Source organism: Saccoglossus kowalevskii, chromosome 3 (genome assembly GCF_978046115.1).
Source record: "Saccoglossus kowalevskii chromosome 3, keSacKowa6.1, whole genome shotgun sequence".
Classification (NCBI taxonomy): Eukaryota; Metazoa; Hemichordata; class Enteropneusta; family Harrimaniidae; genus Saccoglossus; species Saccoglossus kowalevskii.
This window is the reverse complement of record NC_140643.1, coordinates 31,521,979-31,548,446: the sequence shown is the minus strand read 5'-3', so window position 1 is coordinate 31,548,446 and position 26,468 is coordinate 31,521,979. Positions and strand designations below refer to the sequence as shown.

The 26,468-nt window shown below is 33.5% G+C and overlaps 1 protein-coding gene across 2 annotated transcripts; it reads right to left on the bottom strand.

Moving 5' to 3' along the window:
* Positions 1-446: 446 nt before the first annotated feature.
* On the bottom strand, positions 447-26,234 carry LOC144351321 (copine-8-like). Of its 2 annotated transcripts, none has more exons than XM_085497050.1 (17): positions 26,134-26,234; positions 21,248-21,288; positions 20,566-20,612; positions 14,768-14,871; positions 14,237-14,276; positions 13,927-14,003; positions 12,343-12,406; positions 9,452-9,555; positions 9,058-9,204; positions 8,057-8,135; positions 7,127-7,289; positions 5,692-5,873; positions 3,190-3,317; positions 2,901-3,003; positions 1,692-1,749; positions 1,532-1,605; positions 447-1,225 (listed from the first exon to the last, which is right to left on the bottom strand). In XM_085497050.1, the coding sequence occupies exons 1-17, from the start codon at positions 26,214-26,216 to the stop codon at positions 602-604; spliced, it is 2,118 nt and encodes a 705-aa protein (XP_085353176.1). In that variant the 5' UTR covers positions 26,217-26,234; the 3' UTR covers positions 447-601. The 2 variants fall into 2 exon arrangements, with proteins under 2 accessions (XP_085353176.1, XP_085353177.1); XM_085497051.1 differs by having other exon boundaries at positions 8,057-8,132.
* Positions 26,235-26,468: the final 234 nt, after the last annotated feature.

Sequence of the window (26,468 nt, the reverse complement as noted above, 5' to 3'; positions counted from 1 at the left end):
TAAAAGCAAGTTTGTTACCAGGTAATATTTATTTTAAAGATGCATTAATAGCCAATGATGTAAAATGTTAGTTCCATCATATTTAAAACACCCAAAATGTTGGCAAATCTAGGGGGGGGGGAGATTTTAACCTGCTAATGGTTTGCTAATTAACAAGCCACCCAAATTGCCATCGTTTTTACTGTAAACAACAAAATAAAAATTTTAAAATAGACTTAAAAAAAGTTAGATTGTATAAAAAAAAAAAGGCGATTTCATTGAGATGAAAAAAAAGTGAAAATGGAAGAAAATACTACCGTACAACTGATAATGGAATGTAAAAATAAAAAATTATGGAAAATTTGAAGGAAAAGACTGCTTGAATTTATAATATTTACACAATAAATACAAATACATAACATTTCCAATTGCCACTTGTTGTAATACACATAAATGGAAGAAAGCTGTGATAGAAAATAATTCAATAATTTTATTGTTCATTTCAAAGACCCTTTTTTCCCCCGAACACATCATTTTTGTTTTTATTTGTAATTTGTTGATACGGTGTAAAACAGTCTAAAACATAGTTTCATAAAGGCAGTGTCAAATGTCAGTCACGGTTTTAGATTGCAGGAGGAGCACTTGGGGTATAGTTTTGAGGTGGGGGAGGAACAGCTGGTGCTTGACGTCTTGAACCAGTTGGATCCATTTGTTGTTGATACTGTTGTGGTTGTCCTTGACTTTGGTAGGGAGCCTGCCCCTGACCTGGGTAGGGAGACTGCCCCTGGCCTGGGTAGGGAGACTGCCCCTGGCCTGGGTAGGGAGCCTGTCCCTGGCCTGGGTAGGGAGCCTGTCCCTGGCCTGGGTAGGGAGCCTGCCCCTGACCTGGGTAGGGAGCTTGTCCCTGGCCTGGGTAGGGAGCTTGCCCTTGTCCAGGGTAAGGAGCCTGCGTTTGACTGTTAGGAGGTTGACCTCTGGACATGCTCATCTGTGGCTGCATTTGTTGGTCTGGATAAGGTGTCTGACCATCAGTACCTGCACTCGTCTGAGGCTGTCGAACTGAACCCTGTGGTGCCTGCCCAATGGTGGAACGCTGCTCTGGTGGAGATTCCTTCGGTTTTATTCCTCTTTTTTTCATCCAGAGTAACACCTGGTCTGGGACTTCAGCCAGTACATCCTTTGCTAGTCTTGCCTGGCTTAACAAAACACTAGTACCACCAGATAAATAATCTCTGAATGGAACAAACTGAAACCAAACAATATTGTCTTAATATAATCACATTCATTCACACATGTTAGGTTATACACCAGGCCGGACACTGCATCATTTATATCCTTTAAAAGTGGTAAAGTCCAATATATTTGTCAATCACCTCGCCACATCAAAAGGAGGAGAGGAATAAGATTACATCGACTTCCTGTTAATTGGACGAAAAACATAATTCTGGAATTGAAATGATATAATGTATCTCTCTGTAGTCAAGACAACAATTATTTATTACCAATTAAATAAAATGAATTGTTTGCATCAAATCAGACAATCATTATATACCTGAACAATATCTCGTTCTGCATAGCGCCCTCTTGAGCTCAATCTTTGTGTATCTGCATCCAACACTTCCATTGCTGTTGAAGATAAATACTCAATTTGAATTGTTGCCATGGAGACTAAACTGTTTTTGATTAACAAAGACAAATATTCGTACACTTACCATCAAACTCGGCCGGTCCAACCCCCACTATTATAATTGACATTGGTAAACTAGATGCCTGTAAAATACATAATTTACATATTAAATAAAACAAGACTACACACTAGAGAGGTGACTAAATATTGACAATTGTTCAAATTTCATGTTTGTTAGGTGAATAAACAAAGGTCAAATTTACCTGCCATCAGTGACATCTCATTGTATAATTCATTGTTTATTTACATATTAGACAAAATTATCATCAACATGTGACAGTCAGCTGATTTACATATTTTAATTCAAAAAGATAATGATTAATAATAAGATCTCAAACTGTTAATGAAGTCCCTCAAAACTTTTGTCACCATGAATAAAATGAACATGCACAATTTTGTCCCCATTTAAAAAAAATAAAATATGATAATCAATGCCATAGGCCAATAAGAAACTTCTTGGATGTGCTGTATAGTTACCAAAACTGATAAAAATAATTGATAAAATAGAGAAGTGAAGGTATCATCACAAAATGAACAAACCTGACTGAGGTACATATAAAATATCGAAGCAATTGAACTAGCCATGTTAAAGCCAAAGTCAAAAATAGTATTTTTGCCAAAAATGGCGAACAATATTCACTAAAATTAGAAAATTGAGAAGATATCATCACAAAATGAAAGAATCTGACACTTGAGGTGTCTACATATAAAATAGCGAAGAAATTGGGCAAGCCATTTTCAAGAAAAGTCAAAAATAACAATTTTTATCAAAAGAGGTTTGAGAATATCTTCATGAAGTGAACAAATTTGGCCAAGGTTTACCCAAGATACATATATACCACATTTCAAAACGAGTGAACTTGTCATTTTCAAGTAGAAATCAAAAATGTAAAGTAGATGACAGTAGATGACAACTGACAATCAGTAATAAGAACAGCTCTGAGAACTGTTGCACCCAAATGAATCCAACTATATCAGACAATGAAATGACTTTATAGTTTTGATGTGTGATGTGTTGACTCAGGAAACATGGAACATCACATAAAAAAACCTGGAGAGCTTTCATTTTTAACATTTTGTTTATTCAGTCATTTTCAGTTGCACCAATGACACTACTTTTTACATATCAATACGCTTGGGTGATCAGGTGACATATAACACTATTACAAAAGTGTGTATTTTTATGTATGTGAAAACGTAGTCCCAAATACCTCACACAGTGACACAAACTTACTGTAACTATGGCTTCCTTAGTGTGTTCCATGTCTGAGATTATACCATCAGTTAAAATTAGTAATATAAAATAATTGGAACCATCTTGATAAGCACTGGCAAACCTTAAGAAACCATAATAATGTATACATTATAATATGTTGTAATTTACATGTCTAAATTCTTACAGCATTGATAGCTATTGTGAGAACCAATAAACGATTTAAAGCGAGATACAAGAAAACTCACACATAAGAGAATACACATCAACATCAACACGTCTAATGTTTTAATGTGTTAATTAAACTCACCTTGCAACATGGTTGATAATTGGTGCAAAGTTAGTAGGCCCATACAGTTGTACAACTCGTAAACTTTGTTGATACGCTTGCATGACGCCCTCAATACCAGCACAAAATGGGTTCTCTGGGTTACCATTCTAAATCAAATATTGAAAATAATAGGACAAAACTATTAATAATTAAAAATCAAAGAAAGCTTAGAAAGAACTCCCATGTGCTGAGAGTATTGGAGACACATTAAATATAATTTGAAATTACTTAGCTGAAAACTAATTATGCAAATCAGAAAATTAACATGAACAGATTTGATTGTAAAACTAATGAGGTCTGCACAATGTAACAAAAACTCTATGTACCAAGTTTAATTGAAATGTGATTAGAACCAAAAAATTATGAATTATTATGCTAATTAGGGAAATAATATGAACAGAGTTTTACCCCAAACTAATTAGGTTTGTACATTGTCCTAGAGCATCTTTGTACTAAGTTTCATTAAAATGGAAATTAGTACTTTAGATATCAGTGTGAAAGCTTAAAATTGGTTAATTATGCAAATTGGGTAATTAATATGTACAGATTTTAACCCACAATTATGCAGGTCTGTCTATTGTCCTACAGCATCCATGTATAAACATTCATTAATATGTGATGATTAGTACCTGAGATATCAGTGTGAAAGTTGGAAATTGGTTAATTATGCAAATTAGGTGATTAATATGCACAAATATTTACCAAAAACTAATTGGGTCTCTGCATAATTCTAGATTTATTAAAATGTGATAATTAGTACTTTAGATATCAGTAGAAAAGCTGAAAATTAATTATGCAAATTAGGTAATTAATATGCACAATTATTTACCCTGAAACTAATCAGGTCTCTGCATAGTCCTAAAGGATCTATGTACCAAGTTTCATTGAAATGTGATGATTAGTACTTGAGATACCCGTGGAAAAGCTGAAAATTAACTAATTATGCAAATTAGGTGATTAATATGCACAAATATTTATCCGAAACAATCAATCTCTGCATAGTCCTTGAGTATGTAAGTACCAAGTTTCATTGAAATGTAATGCTCACTACTTATATCAAAAGCTGATAATTAATTTATTATGCAAATTAGGTAATTATATGTACTGATATTACCATAAAAACTATCAGGTCTGTGCAGTGTCATATGACATCTATGTACCAAGTTTCATTGAAATGTGATGATTAGTACTTGAGATATCAGTGGAAAAACCGAAAATTGACTAATCATTATGCAAATTAGGTAATTAGTATCCACAGATTATTACCAAAAACTAATCAAAACCTAGCATTAGTTCAGAGCATCTATGTACCAAGTTTCATCAAAATCCTATGAGTGGTTGTTTAGATATCAGTGGAACAGTCATGGAACCACTAAAAAATAGCTAATTATCATGCAAATTAGGTAATTAATATGCACGGATTTTTACCAAAAACTAATCAAATCTGCGCATATGTTCAGAGCATCTATGTACCAAGTTTCATCAAAATCCAATAACTGGTTCTTTAGATATCAGTGGAACAGTCATAGAACAGCTAAAAATTAGCTAATTATCATGCAAATTAGGTAATTAACGAGCATGGATTTTTACCAAAACCTAATCAAAACCTAGCATTAGTTCAGAGCATCTATGTCCCAAGTTTCATCAAAATCCAATGAGTGGTTGTTTAGATATCAGTGGAACAGTCATGAAACCACTAAAAAATAGCTAATTATCATGCAAATTAGGTAATTAATATGCACGGATTTTTACCAAAAACTAATCAAATCTGCGCATATGTTCAGAGCATCTATGTACCAAGTTTCATCAAAATCCAATGAGTGGTTCTTTAGATATCAGTGGAACAGTCATAGAATAGCTAAAAATTAGCTAATTATCATGCAAATTAGGTAATTAACGAGCATGGATTTTTACCAAAACCTAATCAAATCTGCGCATTGGCCCAGAGCATCTATGCACCAAGTTTCATCAAAAACTGATGTATGGTTCTTGAGATAGCAGTGGAACAGTCGGACACACATACACACACACACACATACAGACACACTAACTGCAAAGACTCCCATTTTGTGCTTCGCACATGGGAGTCAATTATTAGGCCCAAATTTTGTGTGTGGTCTACATTGTGTGGCAATTTGTACATCACAATTTTGGAGGGGGGGGTTTAAGAGCAGAACCAGAAACAATTATTTTAGAAGCTTGTGGTTTCTATAGAAACCTACACCAAGATACATCTAGACATTATAATGTACATTTCAAGGCATCTATTATTTTTCATTCTTCTAGTTAACAGTAGATTAGATTATCATGAATTTATTACTTTTTTTAAAAAAAAGTACTTTTATTTCAATATACAATATTATTATTAAAGCATGACTACATAACCTAATGTCAATACAGCACAGCAAAAAGTACAATATTATATTCAATATTCAATCACACTATAAAAGCAATAAAAGTAAATTACAGTGAACAACTTACCAAGAAAAATTCATGTGAGACTCTGCCATCTGGTGGAACTCTAGCACCGAATCCTAATGCAGGAAACATCTTGTCACTATCGTAATCTTGAATAATCTCACCAACTGACTGTAAAGCTTTAGCATACTGATTTGGTTCATATGGATTAATATAGTGCAATGATGTGGGTTGACTTGGATTACCTGAATACAAACACATTATTATCAAGAAGAATTTCTCACAGACTTAACAGACAGGAGTTGATAACAGCATGGCGTACATTTGCATGTATATATAAAATATGAAGTTAAAATGAAGGTTCTTTTTATAACCTTCATCAACTTTTAAACATTAAATGCAGTTTTCATGCATACAATAATATGACACAATGCATTTGAATTTTACGTTATATTTGAAAAGGTTTGATTTGTTTATTAAAATATTGAAGGATGATGCTCTGCCCATTTTGCAGGTAACAGGGAAGGGATGTGCACAATAATGGGTGGGATGCATTTTGAGACCAACATTTGCTTCAAGAAAGTGCATTGCAGATGCTTGCATTTCAGAAAGGAGAATGCAGAAAGGACTGGAAGAGGGTGTTCAGCTTAGACAGGTAATCTGTATACAGAGGTGTTCGGCCTATAAAGGTCTTTTATACACATAAGTCTATGGAGAAGGAACTGGAAGATGGTGTTCAGCTTAGGCAGGTATTTGGTATACAGAGGTGTTCTGCTTATAAAGGTCTTTTATACACATAAGTCTATGGAGAAGGAACTGGAAGATGGTGTTCAGCTTAGACAGGTATTCTGTAAACAGAGGTGTTCGGCTTATAAAGGTCTTTTATACACATAAGTTTATGGAGAAGGAACTGGAAGATGGTGTTCAGCTTAGACAGGTATTCTGTATACAAAGGTGTTCGGCTTATAAAGGTCTTTGATACGCTCAAGTCTATAGAGCAGGGATTGGAATATGGTGTTCAGCTTAGACAGATATTCTGTATACAGAAGTGTTCAGCTTATAAAGGTCTTTTATACAAACAAGTTTATGGAGAAGGGACTGAAAGATGGTGTTCAGCTAAGACAGGTATTCTGTATACAGAGGTGTTCGGCTTATAAAGGCCTTTTATACACAAAAGTCTATGGAGAAGGGACTGGAAGATGGTGTTCAGCTTAGACAGGTATTCTGTATACAGAGGTGTTCGGCTTATACAGGTCTTTTATACACAAAAGTCTATGGAGAAGGGACTCAAAGATGGTGTTCAGCTTAGACAGGTATTCTGTATACAGAGCTGTTCGGCTTATAAAGGTCTTTCGGCTTGAATGCATCTTTATTTATCTTCTTGTTCATTATTAGATTTCTCAATAGCAAATATGACTCTTGAACTTTGACATTATCAGGTCAATATAATACTGCCTACTGGTATAACAGACAGACCACATACAGAAACATGACTCACCATTAGAAGCAGTGAAGTCTATAGCTACTGTAAAATTCAGTTGGGTTCCTCCTTTGATGAAATCTAAGAATGAATGTATTTGTTCAACTTTACAGCTTAATAATTCAATTGTTCCAGAATTCCTGTAGCTCTTCTTCTTTTTAGCCTTTTTCGGATTAACAACCTGTGGTGAATTTAAAAGAATGTGCATTCATATCAGAACCTCCATTAATATCTAGGCTTTTGTCAGTGCAGCAATAACCATAGCAGATGATGGTACTAAAGAATATGTCATACACTTAATGTGTAGTCATAATGCTGTAATAATTGACCTGGCAATTTAATAGTCAGAATATTGTAAGAATTATCTGCAGGGACATAATATGGTGACACTATAATTATTAAGGTCATTGATAATAGAAAGCAAAGCAATATCACCACCAGTGGGATATAAATTATAGTTTTAATGCACAAAAACTACTTCAATTTTGAATAGAATCTTTTTATCAAGACAAACAGTATTCATTAGTTTATCGTTAAAGTTGCTGCTAGGATTTTTTTATGTTGATAATTTTAAGATATTTGTGTAGACTACCGGGTAATTTTTGTTAAAGTTGTTGGAACTCCATGTCTTGAGATTTTCACTGGTACAAAATTTCCCCACTTGAAAAAATTAGTCACTCGCGAAATAAAAGTTTTCACAGTATTTTTAACCCATAGAGTCAGACATTTTTGCCAGTTTTCACAAAACAAAACAAGAAATTTTAAAATTTTGATCAAGACCTGTTGGAAATTATAAAACAATACAATAAATTTGACAGAAAACACTTCTGTGATCAAAAGGTACATGTAAGGCTGTGCATAAGGGAAGCTAATATACATCAATGTAAGAGAAAGTATATTCAGTATGTCAAGTATATTATCAAAACAAAACCACTATAATTCACTTACTTCATAACTGTTAATGTGTCCAGGACCTTGAGTTAGCTGCCTGGCATTTGTAGTAAACTCACCAATAAAGTCATGGCTACTAAGGCAGCACAATACAAATACATTAACATGTAAGAAAACAAGAACTTCATCACAATATAAACACTAACATGCATAACTACCGGTATCTATAAACTAAATATATATTTAACAATAAACATAAACTGTAAGCTGCATTTGAGACGAATTATGAATTTTGTGAATCAAGAATACGCATGCAATTTTGTAGCAGGGATTTTACTGTGATTTCCATCCCCTAATCAAATCACAAACACATCTACCTGGACGATAGTTTTACAGTTGTCATCAAACAGACTAAAATATTACAACCTTATTATGGAAATATTATTAAATTATGGAAGGCATATGAAAGACTTGAATACATATTATTGTTAGATTCTGGGATATTTTTCTTAAGCTCTAAATAGACAGATCGTTCAGGCTTAACTGTATTCATTTGGTATATTTGATAATATTTTTGAATATTGTTCTAATGTAACTAATACAGCCTGCACTAATTTGATGCATCAGCAAATTTAGTGAATTTGAAACAAAATTTCTGCAATTCATGCATATTCATATCATTAAATATTTGACATAATATTCCCAAGACCCAGTGTTCCCTACAAGACTTATTTTCTGAGTCAGAGCCCAGGTTTCTCAGTGAAATACAAGTCTAAGTCTAAGTCTAAGAAACACTTTGTATATTGTATTCACATGCACTTTATTGAAGGATATTTTTGAGATGAAATCACAACATTTCCCAGTAAAAATGTGCTTGGATGAAACACTGCTTATATGAAATAAAGCTACTGGTCTCAATATTCTCAAATATTTTGATATAATTAGGATTGAGTGTTATGACAAAGCCATTGAGTATAAGTACCGGGGGTATGCTAAAAGTGGTGAAAATATACAGATATGCTGTACTCACAAATATTTGATATAGTGTATTAACTCACCCTCCGTCACTATCCCAGTCGTAACATTCTATTTTTATTGTCCTGTCATAATCGCCATTACACAATGCCCTAGCCGAGAGACGAAACGGTTTCCATGTCGGATTCAGTGTGTTCTTTATAACCTCAGTTTTATGACAGATTGTAAACCTGAAAATATCCACAAACATAAATATGTATTACTACTGTATATGACTTTGAACTTGAGAAAAACTGTATCTGTATTTATAATGATAGACAATATGAGGCAGATTGTATACTGCCCTTTATAGACAAAACTGTATTTATAAGACCCCTGTTGTTTATTAGAATAATGTCTTTGAAGACTTTGAATAAAGTGACCACGTCCCATTTATTGATCCATCAAGAGCATCAAATAGAACTTTACGACACTTACGTATTGTCTTCATTACATCGATGGAACACAAGATATGGATCTGATTTCCCGAAAAAGTCTTTTTTATCTAATTTAATTCCTCTGAATTGCATCGTAAGCTCATCCTGAATAAGCAATAGAGACAAAGAAATGTAAAATTTGAAATTACAAAAAAAACAACAAAACTAGATTTGTTTCTTTTTTAATTCCTGTGTTACATACTGAACAACATGTCATGTTTGAATAAATATGCCATTTACAGCATTTTATTTAGTTTTTTTCTCATGATATCAAAGTGTGTTTATATAGCCATTTGATAAGCACATCAAGTTAATTACAAAATTCAATAAACACGACTAAATCTGCTCTTGTTAATGAGTGTCAGGTAATTTCAAAGAAGTCAAATAAACAAGAGAGAAAATCATTCTGATGACATCTTCTCATTATTAGAAACCTTACATTCACTAAAATCAAAACTCAATAAATCTGATATAATATGACGACTCTAGCAAATGAAGCGTACATGTTACGTCAACATGACATAGATGGATGTAAGCAATATTGTTCAAATGCTTGTATATTCGTTCTTCATCTCGAATAAAGTGAAGATCTCAAAAACTTTAATTTAGTTTTCATTGATGAACATCTATAAATCAAAAAAATATCAATGCTTTGAACAGACTTCATCCATTTACGTCACAAAATCATCCCATTGATGGAGGGTGTGATGAAAGATGAATTGAAATCTCACAAAATCATCGCATTGATGGAGGGTGTGATGAAAGATGAATTGAAATCTCACAAAATCATCGCATTGATGGAGGATGTGATGAAAGATGAATTTAAATCTCACAAAATCATCGCATTGATGGAGGGTGTGATGAAAGATGAATTAAAATATCACAAAATCATCGCATTGATGGAGGATGTGATGAAAGATGAATTAAAATCTCACAAAATCATCGCATTGATGGAGGATGTGATGAAAGATGAATTAAAATCTCACAAAATCATCGCATTGATGGAGGATGTGATGAAAGATGAATTAAAATCTCACAAAATCATCGCATTGATGGAGGATGTGATGAAAGATGAATTAAAATCTCACAAAATCATCGCATTGATGGAGGGTGTGATGAAAGATGAATTGAAATCTCACAAAATCATCGCATTGATGGAGGGTGTGATGAAAGATGAATTAAAATCTCACAAAATCATCGCATTGATGGAGGATGTGATGAAAGATAAATTAAAATCTCACAAAATCATCGCATTGATGGAGGATGTGATGAAAGATGAATTAAAATCTCACAAAATCATCGCATTGATGGAGGGTGTGATGAAAGATGAATTGAAATCTCACAAAATCATCGCATTGATGGAGGATGTGATGAAAGATGAATTTAAATCTCACAAAATCATCGCATTGATGGAGGGTGTGATGAAAGATGAATTTATATCTCACAAAATCATCGCATTGATGGAGGATGTGATGAAAGATGAATTAAAATCTCACAAAATCATCGCATTGATGGAGGATGTGATGAAAGATGAATTAAAATCTCACAAAATCATCGCATTGATGGAGGATGTGATGAAAGATGAATTAAAATCTCACAAAATCATCGCATTGATGGAGGATGTGATGAAAGATGAATTAAAATCTCACAAAATCATCGCATTGATGGAGGGTGTGATGAAAGATGAATTGAAATCTCACAAAATCATCGCATTGATGGAGGGTGTGATGAAAGATGAATTAAAATCTCACAAAATCATCGCATTGATGGAGGATGTGATGAAAGATGAATTAAAATCTCACAAAATCATCGCATTGATGGAGGATGTGATGAAAGATGAATTAAAATCTCACAAAATCATCGCATTGATGGAGGATGTGATGAAAGATGAATTAAAATCTCACAAAATCATCGCATTGATGGAGGATGTGATGAAAGATGAATTAAAATCTCACAAAATCATCGCATTGATGGAGGATGTGATGAAAGATGAATTAAAATCTCACAAAATCATCGCATTGATGGAGGGTGTGATGAAAGATGAATTAAAATCTCACAAAATCATCGCATTGATGGAGGGTGTGATGAAAGATGAATTAAAATCTCACAAAATCATCGCATTGATGGAGGATGTGATGAAAGATGAATTAAAATCTCACAAAATCATCGCATTGATGGAGGATGTGATGAAAGATGAATTAAAATCTCACAAAATCATCGCATTGATGGAGGATGTGATGAAAGATGAATTAAAATCTCACAAAATCATCGCATTGATGGAGGATGTGATGAAAGATGAATTAAAATCTCACAAAATCATCGCATTGATGGAGGATGTGATGAAAGATGAATTAAAATCTCACAAAATCATCGCATTGATGGAGGGTGTGATGAAAGATGAATTAAAATCTCACAAAATCATCGCATTGATGGAGGGTGTGATGAAAGATGAATTAAAATCTCACAAAATCATCGCATTGATGGAGGATGTGATGAAAGATGAATTAAAATCTCACAAAATGTACAATAAATAAGCCATAGATGTAAATGACCTTCAAGATGTGAAAAAGCAACAAGAGTTGTTTTTGTGTCTCATTTTCTCTCATCATCATGTTCATGTGTGATGTAACCATGGGAATTGGAAAAGTGGTGGCAATGACAGGAAACAATGTAATACTATTAAGAGGAAAAAATAGTGTTGTGGCTCTCTCACTCTCAACAAGATCTTTGGCCATTAAGGTTTATGATTACATGCCCCATTAATTGTTCATCTATAGATAAGCAATATTAAAGAATCAAAGTTAAAGACATAAACTTCAAACCATGGGCTGGACTACAACAATAATTTACAATAGACTATTGTTTCACTTTGCAATCATTAATAATTCCTACCTTACAATTGCTCAGTTCTTCTGCAGATAAGGTAATTGTTCCCGCATTTTTCCTCCCATGGCCACTATTATTCAAATTAAAACAAAGCAATAAATATTGAAAGATTATTCGACACAGATTGTACATAAATTAGTCTGTTTCTTTTTTCCCACAATACATAGCTTGTAATCTTCGAGAAAAATGGATTTTACTGGTAAGTAAAATGCTTTAAAACCATTGCCTCCACATGAATGCACATGACGCATAGCTTTAAAACCATTGCTTTCACATGAATGCAAATGACACATAGCTTTAAAACCATTGCCAACACATGAATGCAAATGACACATAGCTTTAAAACCATTGCCTCCACATGAATGCATATGACGCATAGCTTTAAAACCATTGCTTTTACATGAATGCAAATGACACATAGCTTTAAAACCATTGCCTCCACATGAATGCAAATGACGCATAGCTTTAAAACCATTGCTTTCACATGAATGCAAATGACACATAGCTTTAAAACCATTGCCTCCACATGAATGCAAATGATCAACACATAGCTTTAAAACCATTGCCAACACATGAATGCAAATGAAACATAGCTTTAAAACCATTGCCAACACATGAATGCAAATGACACATAGCTTTAAAACCATTGCCAACACATGAATTCAAATGACACATAGCTTTAAAACCATTGCTTCCACATGAATGCAAATGACACATAGCTTTAAAACCATTTGCCTACATGAATGCAAATAACACATAGCTTTAAAACCATTGCCTCCACATGAACGCAAATGATCAACACATAGCTTTAAAACCATTTGCCAACACATGAATGCAAATGACACACAGCTTCAAACCATTGCCTCCACACAATGCAAATGACACATAGCTTTAAAACAATTCTTCTCCATATGAATGCAAATGACATAGCTTTAAAACCATTTCTAGCCACATGAATGCAAATGACACATATCTTAAAAACAATTCATCTCCACATGAATGCAAATGACACATAGCTTTAAAACAATTCTTCTCCACATCAATGCAAATGACATAGCTTTAAAACCATTTGCATCCACATGAATGCAAATGACACATAGCTTTAAAACAATTCATCTCCACATGAATGCAAATGACATAGCTTTTAAACCATTTCTAGCCACATGAATGCAAATAACACATAGTTTTAAAACCATTTGCATCCACATGAATGCAAATGATCAACACATAGCTTTAAAACAATTCTTCTCCACATCAATGCAAATGACATTTAAAACCATTTGCATCCACATGAATGCAAATGACACATAGCTTTAAAACCATTGCATCCACATGAATGCAAATGACACATAGCTTTAAAACCATTGCTTCCACATGAATGCAAATGACACATAGTTTCAAAACCATTGCCTCCACATGAATGCAAATGACACATAGCTTTAAAACCATTGCCTCCACATGATTGCAAATAAATGCACAAAGTAGACATCCGCAATTTATTTAAACACATTCGTAACATTCAAACCTGTCCATAAGGAGTTTTTAAGTTGGCCAAATTCTTCTGTTTTTGCTTCCAGATTTATCACTTACGTTAATGGTTTTTGCAGCCTCTGGTTTGGAGAGCCAAGAATCTCACCCAAAGTACATTCTATTCGACCAAGAAAATCCTGAAAAAATCAATCACAATTTTATAAGTAACCGTGTTTTGTAATTAACGATGTGCAAACAAAATGTTCTGAATTAATTTGTATATGAACTATGTTTATATGCACAAATTATTTATTTACTGAAATCAAATAAATACTGCAATTCATTATGCAATATGAAATAATTAATATTCACAATTTATTGATGTCAGATAATATAACATGATAAGTTAGGAAACATTAGCGTCACTTACGTGTGCCCCGAGTCTCTGTTTTGGCGAGTCCACATCATATCTATTACAAGATCACAAACTGTTATTAATTGCATATAAATATGACAATATCTCTCACAGTGTCATATACTATAAATAAACATCCATGTTTTAAATTGCCACTCAATGAATATTATTTTTAACAAAAGACACCTTGAAAATGTTATGCTAATTTAAATATGGATAAGTAATTAGCATAACAATTACTGATATTGTTATCTACAAAATTTAAGCATGCTAGCACAGCTTTAAACTATCTGAAGAGAATACTGCTATTTAGTACAACCTCTCTTATTTTGCTGACAAAATTAGGGGAAGATAAAAAAAAATCATAATTAATCATGATACACGTATATTGATTGAAACAATGATACAGTCTGATGATGACTTAATAATTATTTGATACCTGGAATGAGATTGTGTTATTACTAAGATTGATTGCAGTGTACTAGACAAGCTGTCTAAGTTCTTGTATCCCAGAATTCACTGTAATAATAATTTCTGCATACTTACAATTCAAATTTCAGTTTTTGTAGTTCTTCAAAATAATAATTCACTATAAATTTATGCACAAAGTCTGGGTTTAAAGTGTTCTGGATTTGTTCTGTACGTTCATACTGTAGAGAAGAAAGAAATAATTGTATTGGTAAAATAGTTGTTGCTATTGCCAGCTTACAGTACATGTATATATAAAATAGTCCTGTTTTTTTTTAGTTTTTACATTGTTGAATTGTACAATCATGTAGCATGCAACCTTTTTATAGCAGCTAGCCAATTAAAAAAAAGCTAACTGTATGAAATTACGGTTTTCAATATGCAATAAACACTTTCATAAATACTTTCACTTCATTCACTGTACAAGAATAAAAATTTGTTTACTAGCAAAAAAAAACAAACAGCCTTTGTGGTGACAAATCTAAAAAAAATTGAGTGAAAATTCGTCATGTCAATTCTGGTTCAGAACAGGAAGTATAGGAAAATTCATCTAATTATCTCAAGATTATGTGATTATTTGTTTATGAAATTTATGTGGATTATTAAAGTCATCAATAAAATAAAATCTATTTAACATTACTCATTAGACTAGGTCATTATTAATGAGAGAGTAATTCTATTCGCAACTAGGGATCTCCCCAACACAATATGCAAATGCATGGAAAATTCCACTGTACATGTCTAATATCAGTTGAACATAACTGAATAATTCAATGTACTGAGAACCTAATTAATCACAATACATGTAATTCTTGTTTTTATGGCCAAAATAAGTTCAGCGTAGTTAAAAATTTACACAGTGCTAATTTAGTCAATCAAAATTAGTCATTTTGTGGTTTACTGATGTTGACCAGCATGGAAAAGATATTTCATAATTATATTTCCTCACAAATACAAAATAACATAGTAAAATTATGGATGGCCTTGTCTTGAAAAATTTACTTTGAAATATCCTTTTAAAGTCATTTATATATATAAAATTTTAATGTACTTGAGAATCTCAATTCTAGCCTTTATTGTAAATTATCTATATTATATAAGATAATATAATTGATAATGTATATATGTGTTGTACCAACATTTCTCTAATAAAAGCACATCTCCAACAGAAGCATGCATAAACCAAAACATGCATCTATTTTATCCTTGATTATAAATATTTTTACTTATTTTGACCATACAAATACCTCTGCCATTTATGTAAGCAGATGTGTTGCTATTATAGTAATAACTATCTGCATATGTAGAAACAGTGCTACCTCATTCCATAATTTAATTAATAAACAAATTTAAATGTTTGCTATAAGGTGTCATAGTATTGATGAGCAAGAATTTATATCTTCAAAAACAAATATCAAATGACAGCAGCCAGTTCAACGAATTTAAATAAAACATGAAATATTGGCTACGTCCTGATTTGGGACTTTGGATACTCAAAATAAGAGATAAACAGACAACATCAAGTAACAATAGGCTAATTTTCGCTTCGGTCGAGATCTCGCGAGATCGTTAAATTTGCCTAGCAACCGGTTGCTAGTCATGTGATACAGGACAAGCTTTGAATCAAAATAGCACTAAATCGTGCGTGCGCCTAATGTCGTGCGTTAAATTTCCGAGTGATTTCTTGCATCTGTTTCACGTTTTCGCTAAAGCTGTGCCTGATTTAGAGCTCGAGGAAGACCCTGATTTTTTACGCCATGATCCTAAAAAATGACGTTGCTTCAAGACTTAGCAAACTTGGTTGCAATTTCACCGATCCTTTGAAATTACTGGGCTACTCTAGTGATTTCAGGAATGTTCCAGAATTCGGCTTGTCTGATGTTTTAATGTGTTATCGGTCCGGGCATGTTTAATTGTAACATCTGTCTGTGTACTGGCATTGCATGTCAAAGGCACATATTTCACATTACTGCTACTTTCACCATTACCAGCGTGAACAGCTTTTGAGGTTCCAAACAAACAACGGGAAACGGCCAATATTCCACACAATAGTTCATATGAATAACAGGAATCTGTTGACACTGCATGATATGCACACGCATCCATACAAATAACAGGAAACTGTCAATATTGCTTATTGTACACAACAAGCATGCTTTAAAAATACATAGCTTGAAAATTCATAACTTTTCAACATAGAAGGGAAGTTAAATAAAACTATTTTTAAAACCCGGTAGTAGTATGAGTATTAAATTGTACAAGTATTACATATTACAATTTAATTCTGCACTTAGTAATAGAATTATTTCACTTGCCAACATGCAGGCTTAGCTCTTTGTCAGGAGAGGTATTTTCTAACTTTGTGGCAATATTGTTATCATTAAATGCATAGCTATTCGCATTTAAATCCTTTTTCAAATTCTGAGGTAACAGTAATGTCAGGAATCTCGTTTTCATCGGGAATACTAATGATAAGACAATTTAAGATGTACACTTGTGAATTTTAAATAACAAACAATGGTCAATCCCATGCTAAACCATATTTTATTCAGAATCGCAATAAAATACACGATCATAAAATTAAAACATTATTGCTGGCATGAAAACAAGCACGGTAAATTTCCGATCAGTACAACTTGCAAGAGAAAGTTAAACCGTATCAACAGGTTTCAATGTTTTCCGGCACTTCTTTTGATTGCCGCTCAGCGATGTTTTCGACTCGAATATATGGCATTCAACACCTCTCACAGTTGCTGGTATGCGACTCCGTAGGATATTCCCTCCCACAAAGTGCAGGGAACAAGTGTACGTGTCCTGAATGAATCTGTGTTGACCAAAATTGTCTGCCCGATAACAGGCACTAATCCATCGATCCATTTGACTCCCATTGGGACAGATATCGTTTCGTGATGAGATTTACACCCCAGGTTTACAACACGTAGGACAATGTGATTGCTACCATATTGAACCGAAAGCTTGACCTGTATCACGTGACTCAATTGGTTGCCAAGGTGCGTAAACCGTGGTCACGCATGATCTCGCAGCTTGCGAAACATGGCTTATTAGAGATCGTCTTGTATAGATTGAATCTGGGTGAGAATTTTTCAGTGCAATAGCTCAGTATAATGAAGGATTTTCAGTTGTGTAACGTGTGAAAGACGTGGAGCGAATTTCTGCAGAAACAATTGACCATTATCAAGTGTATACCCCATAAATAGAATCCCACACAGTGTCTTGACATGACTATGATCTTTGTTTGTTCTGTTTTTACCTTATATTTCACACACAACATGGAATCTCACAGTGAACGGAAAATGATATACTGTAGAATACTTTATTTTCGCTTGGAATTTATTTTCGCTATTTTCGCTGAAGGGATGATTCCGTGAAAATAAAATCCAGCGAATATACTTTTTTTCCTATATTTAACATTAAACTCATCAAAAATCAGTGAAAATAAATTCCATACAAAACGCCCAAAAAGCCTTCTCAGCGAAAATTAATTCCAGCGAAAATAAAGTATTCCACAGTACTAACAGATTCATGACATCAATTTTGTAAGTAGACCATAATAAAGTTGACAGACACAAAATTCATTCCAAAACATCAATTTTCAGTTCTTCATGTAAAATAAAATTGTTTTATCTAAGTTGAAACAACTGTGACTAGTAGGCCACATTGACATCATATCTAAACAAAATAATCAAAATATGGTTGAGATTTTACCGTACTTCCCCGAGCATAAGCCCCTCCCCGAGTATAAGCCCACCCTCTGTTTTTAGACATTTAACAGGTTGAGGACATCCCTAAGTATAGACCCAGAGTGTTTTTACTGGGCATCAACGAAATTTATTACAAATATGCATGTAAAAAGTGTATTTCATTGCATAATAATACTGATTGGTACGGTAGTTTGGTTCCTGTTTTTACGAGTAAACTCGCATTAATTTCAGAGTGCATGGTCGGAGCACGTACGAAACATGGTTCGCACCTTTTCTATTCTGTTATTTACTCAGAATGAACCTCGATGTTGCAATACTGAAGTACATGTAATCCGTATTTCTTTTGAGAAGTAGTTTTAGAAACGCCAAAAATGTGATCGTCAAGTCGTGAAACCTGGTCATTGAACATCATTTTACTTTTACATGTCCATTGAGACTTTCGTGAATGGGATGTGAACAAGCAAACTATTCTTCGACATGACTTATTGACGACCGTGAAAAGTTTAAATAATTCCTCTATCCTCAGTTTACCTTTCGAAAATTACGAATCAACAGCTTTAGGGAAAAAATCACCATTTTTTGTTGAAATCAGATCATTTTAACATTGCGGTACTTCACTTCCGCATTGCGTTGAAAAAATGACTTCGTCAATAATCGGGATACTTCATCTGTATGACACAGTATTTTGATTGGTTAACGAAAGACGTGACCTGTTAGGTCAAAGGAAGTTGTTCAGGTCAAATCATGATGAACAAGCCATGCATGACACAGTCCCCGTTAGTTATAGCTGGAATATAACCATGTCAGGAATATGATTATGATGATTGGTTAACATTAAAATGATTGACATTTGTATTTGATCGTCAAACAAGTACTTGTCCATATTGGGAGATATTGCTCTGAAACAACATTAATTACCGGGGTAAAACAAAATCAGCCATTTTGAATACATGTATATATCTATAACATGATGTATAACGAATATATAAAATTTGAACATAATCAGTCAAAGCAAGTCAGAGATATGGGTCTAGAAGCCCATTCATTAAAACAAAATGGCCGCCAGTCAGTCATTTTGAATCCGATCTGAAAAATAAAATGACATGCATCAGGAACCTGTAATGTCTAATGTATGTACTAAGTTTGAACGAAATCCATCCATAAATGCCAGAAATGCTTGATATTTGATGATTTTTTTAGCACAAAAATGGCCACCATTCGGCCATTTTGACAAGGATCGTCAAACCAATATATCTGTATATCTATAACATGATGTATAATGAATATTATAAATCTGAACATAATCAGTCAAAGCAAGTCTAAGATATGGGTTTAGAAGCCCATTCATTAAAGAAATTCATCTGAGAAATAAATTTAAAAATTATTTGCATCAAGGTCCCATAATGTCTAATGTATATACCAAGTTTGAACAAAATCCATCTGTAAACAGCTGAGAAATGCTTGATTATGATGATTTTTTAGCACAAAAATGGCCACCATTCGGCCATCTTGAATCAGATCGTGAAACATATTGATGTGCATATGTATAATATCATGTATGATGTATGTGTGAAGTTTGATTATGATTCGCCCAGGCATTTCTAAGATACAGGTCCGGACGCACGCACGGATGCACAAGGGTCAAAACATAAGTCCCTGTTTTCAGACTGCGTCTGAACGGGGACTAAAAACACCATGGCGGAAATTGCTTTGTATGAGAGTTTGCTACAATCGAAAACATTCCACAACAAAGATAATGATAAAGATCTTGCCTTCGACTGTTTTCCCACAGACCCTACCTATTTTTGCACCGTAAATTCAGACGGTATGTAAACCGTATTGTAATAAAATGTGTGTATTTTTATGAACATGTTTGTTTCTTCATTGTAAAAAGTGTCATGGAAATCAAAAAGACGTAATATTTCTCTGAGACCGGCCCTGTGAACGATAATAAATGTAATTTGGATAATTTTTCCTGGTTGGGAAGATGGTTACAATTTTAAAACCCCCAAAAAATTATCTTTTTTGAGGTGGTCCTCGAGTATAAGCCCACCCCCTAATTTTCCCGATTTTACATGTTCATGCCCCTGGGCTTATACTCGGGGAAGTACGGTATACTAATTCATAAGTAGTCAGTGACACCTTCAGACTCACCTCTGCAAAATTGGTTGATCCAAGCTGGGTGGTGTACATGACACACACTGAAATCAAATTCAAAAAGATTGTTAATACAAGTACTACTAGTATTTGAACAAGGAATAATAATGAGACAGAACTAACCAATCATTGAGCTGATACTAAACAAACTGATAATCCATGGATGCACACAGAACACTTGTTTTGCTGTTCATCATTAGAATACCATTTTTTCAAACAATGCAAATTATTTTGTTTTTTTCTATTTTTTAGGGGTCGCATTGGTCATAATTTCCCATTACCTTCAATGGACACAATCGTGTCTGTGTTTTGTGATAGCAGACAAAAGTTGACTTGAAGACTGATAAGAGTTGAAATTTGCTTGATGGCCTTGAAGGCATGTTATACATAATTGTTTCACTTAATTGACAGATTTACATTTTACCTCTGTAAACAAGTGTGAATTATAAATGTGGACTATTAATAAATTGTTGGCATTCAAAGATAACAAGCTACCTACCTACAGAGTAAAACCAAATTTATTGAAAAAATTGGTCAAAGCATATCTAAGAAACTGTAAAGTGTACATAAAAAAATATTTGAATGAAACAGAATCAATATGAATACATTTATTTGCATTTAGTATTTGCCATATGAACAAGATACTTCATGGTTGTAAAGTTAAGTTATGTATACTTACTTGGATCCGATTTTGACATGACATCTTTGTCTAATAGATTTCTATAAAGGAAAAAAAGTTAAATAGTTAAAAAAAGCAATTTCATGTTTTTGAAAATCATTCATAGGCTAACATAGTCACCTATTCAAAACAAATTAGTGGTCTTGTACAAACAAGATATTTTTCTGTTCTTCAGTCTCAAAATTACAATAAACAATAAAAGTTAACCTCTGATGACCTTGCCTTCTGTTACATATTATTATTTCATTTTGCAATTTTTTTTTAAATATGAATATGCATTGTCATAATTAAGAATTGAAACAGCAGTGGAAAATCAGTCCACAAAAACTCCTTGATTGATGTAATTATCTTACAAAAACATTAGTACCTAATTTTAACTGCTAAAATAGTAAATATACTTTTTCTTTCTTGTTCTGTGACTCAACTGTCAAATACTGTCACACTCATCATCAAAGTTATACCATTTACCAACTGGAGCTTTGATACATGCATAGTAATGAGATGGTGTGGATTGATGAAAGTTGTACCAGTTACCAACTGGAGCTTTGATACATGCATAGTAATGAGATGGTGTGGATTGGTGAAAGTTATACCATTTACCAACTGGAGCTTTGATACATGCATAGTAATGAGATGGTGTGGATTGATGAAAGTTGTACCAGTTACCAACTGGAGCTTTGATACATGCATAGTAATGAGATGGTGTGGATTGGTGAAAGTTATACCATTTACCAACTGGAGCTTTGATACATGCATAGTAATGAGATGGTGTGGATTGATGAAAGTTATACCATTTACCAACTGGAGCTTTGATACATGCATAGTAATGAGATGGTGTGGATTGGTGAAAGTTATACCATTTACCAACTGGAGCTTTGATACATGCATAGTAATGAGATGGTGTGGATTGGTGAAAGTTATACCATTTACCAACTGGAGCTTTGATACATGCATAGTAATGAGATGATGTGGATTGATGAAAGTTGTACCAGTTACCAACTGGAGCTTTGATACATGCATAGTAATGAGATGGTGTGGATTGGTGAAAGTTATACCATTTACCAACTGGAGCTTTGATACATGCATAGTAATGAGATGGTGTGGATTGGTGAAAGTTATACCAGTTACCAACTGGAGCTTTGATACATGCATAGTAATGAGATGGTGTGGATTGGTGAAAGTTGTACCAGTTACCAACTGGAGCTTTGATACATGCATAGTAATGAGATGGTGTGGATTGGTGAAAGTTATACCATTTACCAACTGGAGCTTTGATACATGCATAGTAATGAGATGGTGTGGATTGGTGAAAGTTATACCATTTACCAACTGGAGCTTTGATACATGCATAGTAATGAGATGGTGTGGATTGATGAACTAAGACTGCATAGAGCTCAATATTGTGATACCATGAAAGATTACTACTTACATATTTGACATATTAGAAAAATAACTGATGTTTCAATTTTGGGGGGAAATTTGGAAATCACATCAACTGAATAACTAAACATGGTGGCAATATTTGAATTGTTTCTTTCTTTTCAAAATCATGAATAAGATTACAATCATCAAATACATAATTTGTATTATAATCATTGAGAAGAAAGATGTCTTTGAAGTGTGTTTTAAATTAATATTATAAAAACTCTATAATTGTGTTCTAAAAGCCAAGGCAAATTCCTGTAAACTTTGATTTGCTAAGTTTTTTTTTGAGTACGCATTTTCTTCCAAAATGTGGATGCTCCTTAATAATAAATTATTTTCTTTCCTCTTTGATGAAACAGTAAGTTACAAACAATTGATGACTATCAGGAGGCTGTGAAATATTAAGTACACAGAAAAAAAAAACTATTTAAAGTGCTAAATATAAACTTAGAAGGTATTTTTGGGTATACATTTTCTTCCAAAATGTGGATGCTCCTTAATAATACATCTTTTTCTTTCCTCTTTGATGAAACAGGAAGTTACAAACAATTGATGACTATCAGAAGGCTGTGAAATATTAAGGTAGCGGGACTATTATTTGCATACTTGTTTTCATCTTCCAGTTGTGACTAAATGACTACAAATAGACCCAGGAAAGTATATATTTTTAGAATCGCCAGACTTCAAGCTTTTCACAAGTGTATTTTGCATGCCCGTATCTGCATTCTACGACGCGTTACTCAATCAAAGGTGAAAAATTACTTTTTCTGTAAAAAAAATAATTACGCATTTATGCTGGCGATAAGAAGTATTTTTTTCACTTTTCCTAGTTGTTCAATAGTCAGGTAATGTGAATGTGTCTGGTCAGTTTTATTCAAGCAACGCGTTTTAAAAAATAGTGTGCTGAATTTCAATTACTGTTTTAGTCGCATTGCCCCCAACTCAAACCACAACTCGTTGGTAAATAATCGATGAAATAGTTTGTCTGGACACATTCAAGTTCCTCTCACTGTCACCTTAAAGCTGTGACAATTTGGTGTTAAACCGACGACAATAAGTATACGTTATTTTTTGTTAAAGACCGTGTATTTTGAAAAACATAAACTCCTAGAAAACGTCCATGAAGTAACAGCAAAGATTTTCAAGCTTGTTTATCGGCACAATCAATTTGTTTTCCCATCAAGGTCTGTTTTAACATGTGTAGGGGCATACAAATGTGTAAGGCTATTGGAAACCAAAAAAATAAAGGAATGGGATAGCTATAATTGGATAAATTCGGCATATGAAAACACCAAAATCAATGATTTTTTTTTCAGTGGCTGTGTGACCTTGTGTCTAACGCATTCATATGCAAATGACTAATCTGTGAAACAAACAGGGGCGGAGACAAACCACTCAAATGTTTGGAAACACTCATTGTGTGTCAGATAGCTACTGATAACACATCCTAACATTGCTTTGTCTTGAGTTTATCTTTGAAACTTATAGGCACACAGATTAAACCTGTGTTGCTGATTTTGGAAAACACTACTGAGGCTGCCTTGCTTCCCTTCAGAAAATCTACATTTTAACCAACTTACATGACATTCTATATTATGTTGACTTTATCACATAAAAGTTTATAGTGCATTTCATCAATTAATAAATAAATGTGAAAATCGTAATTTTCAACACAAATAATAGTCTCGCTACCTTAAGTGTACAGAAAAAAAACTATTCAAAGTGCTAAATATATAAACTTAGAAGGTACTTTTTATATTTTTTTTTTTAAATATCGGTATATATCTAGAGTGGTGCTTTTTAACGCTTTCCAGAATATTATTCCAAATTTTGGGGCCTACATACTTGATTGGGGTTTGACCCATCCTACTTTAAAGTTTTGGTAGATGGAGAATGCTGTATGTTGTGGATCTATTATCAAACTGGTTTTCCATGGTTGTGAATGACACAGCAAATATGTGTAGTTGATAATCAAATGTGAAAACCATCTCATAATTCTCTTGTCTTTGCCATGAGTGATGTTATTTCTTGAAAACATATAAATGCATGATTCCATATAATAGTACTGTGTGTGTGTAATATCAGTTGAATAGAACATTACATAGAATAAAGAATCTATCCAAGTGTCTATCCAAAATATACAATTGTGACATTTTTCTAATCATGAAATGTGTGAGCAGAGCCAATAAAATGAATGATTTTGCACTTCAGTGTTGATGACAAATTTGAAAATCCAGCAGGTGGTTTACACTTGTTTACTATAACATGCAGTATTGTACATAACTAGTACAAACATAGAGTGTCTGATTGTTTTTTTTAAAGGAAGTGTTCTGTATTAATTTCAGAAGGCAGTACAAGTTCTGATTGATATTGTGCAAATGGGCACTCTTGAGGCAAGTTGATGTAATCAGTAACACAGAAGACTGTAATAACAGTGAAATGAGGCAGACGTCATCATGTGGGGGTGGAGGGTCCCACTGTTATTCCATATGCAAATAGAAACTTCTCCATTCAGTTTGAATTGAATTATTATAAATATTTTTTAAAAAACAAAAGAGTGGTTTTGTTAACATACCGATATTAAATGATTATATACAATGAAAGCTTCATTATAAACAACAGACACAATGGAAAACAAAAAGCAAATAAGCATAAAAACGAAATGATATGTTGTAACTTCATGAATGTGTCAATCAATTTTGTTATGATCAATAACAGAACATTTGAGGGCACTCAGGGTTATCTTTAACCATGTAAACATAAATTGAAAAGTTTATCGGACATGTGATTCTATCAAGAAGTCAAAACACACTCTTTGAACCTGCAAGATGAATAGTTAAAAAAAAAAAAAAAAAAAAAAAACCAGCCATGTGTCTCATAGAATCACTTATTTGAAAATTTAGTAATTTAGGAATTTTGTTTGTTTGATTTATTTTTGGTAGTAGAATACTCATTTATTCAGTGGTTGACCATTACAAACACTGGGCTACGGGTTGGAAAAAATAATTAGCACAAGGGATCCTGGAAAACAAATCTGCAGAAATCAATAAAAAAAAATTGCATACTACGTTTAATTCTTCCATCACGCCCTCCCACAGTTTCTAATGGTTCACCCTTATATGACTGGATGAGGGTGAAATTGACAACACTCAAGGACAGAGACCAAAGTAGGTCTTTACATTCTGTGCTAGCGTTACAAAAACATAGTAAAGTGGCAATGAAACTAGGATCATCCATAACATATCCGACTTATACTTGGCACAACACGTTTCTATACTTGTTGCCTACTGTGTAGGCGAAAATGATTCACATGTACGTGCATCCATATCATAAGAGACAATCCCGGAAATGCGCATGATAATTCGTCAAGTGATCTCGTTAGACATTGACAATTAATACCAAGTAAATTACAACCACACAGGCATACGCTGCATGGTCGGGTACTATGAACTACTACTTACCGACAAGAAACGGAAATCTCTACTTTCGTGGCGGGCACGGAGGCACCGCCCGGACGAAAATCACCAGGCATTCCAGTCGCCATTATAAAATGGACCCTTAACTCGCTGAAAAAAAATATTGCTGTTTTGTTTTTTTAATTCTGGGGAGCCGGGTACGTCATTGGTAATGCCACAACGCCTGTATAAATCTAGTAAAATAAAGTTAAAAATAGAAAGTTAACTAATTATTGATCAGTCCTACGTACTATTTATAGTATTTTTTCTATGAGTATATAGTAAAACCAACGCAAAGAAAAACGTATGACGTAAGTTGGTGTAGGCGTCCGGGGTGCCCC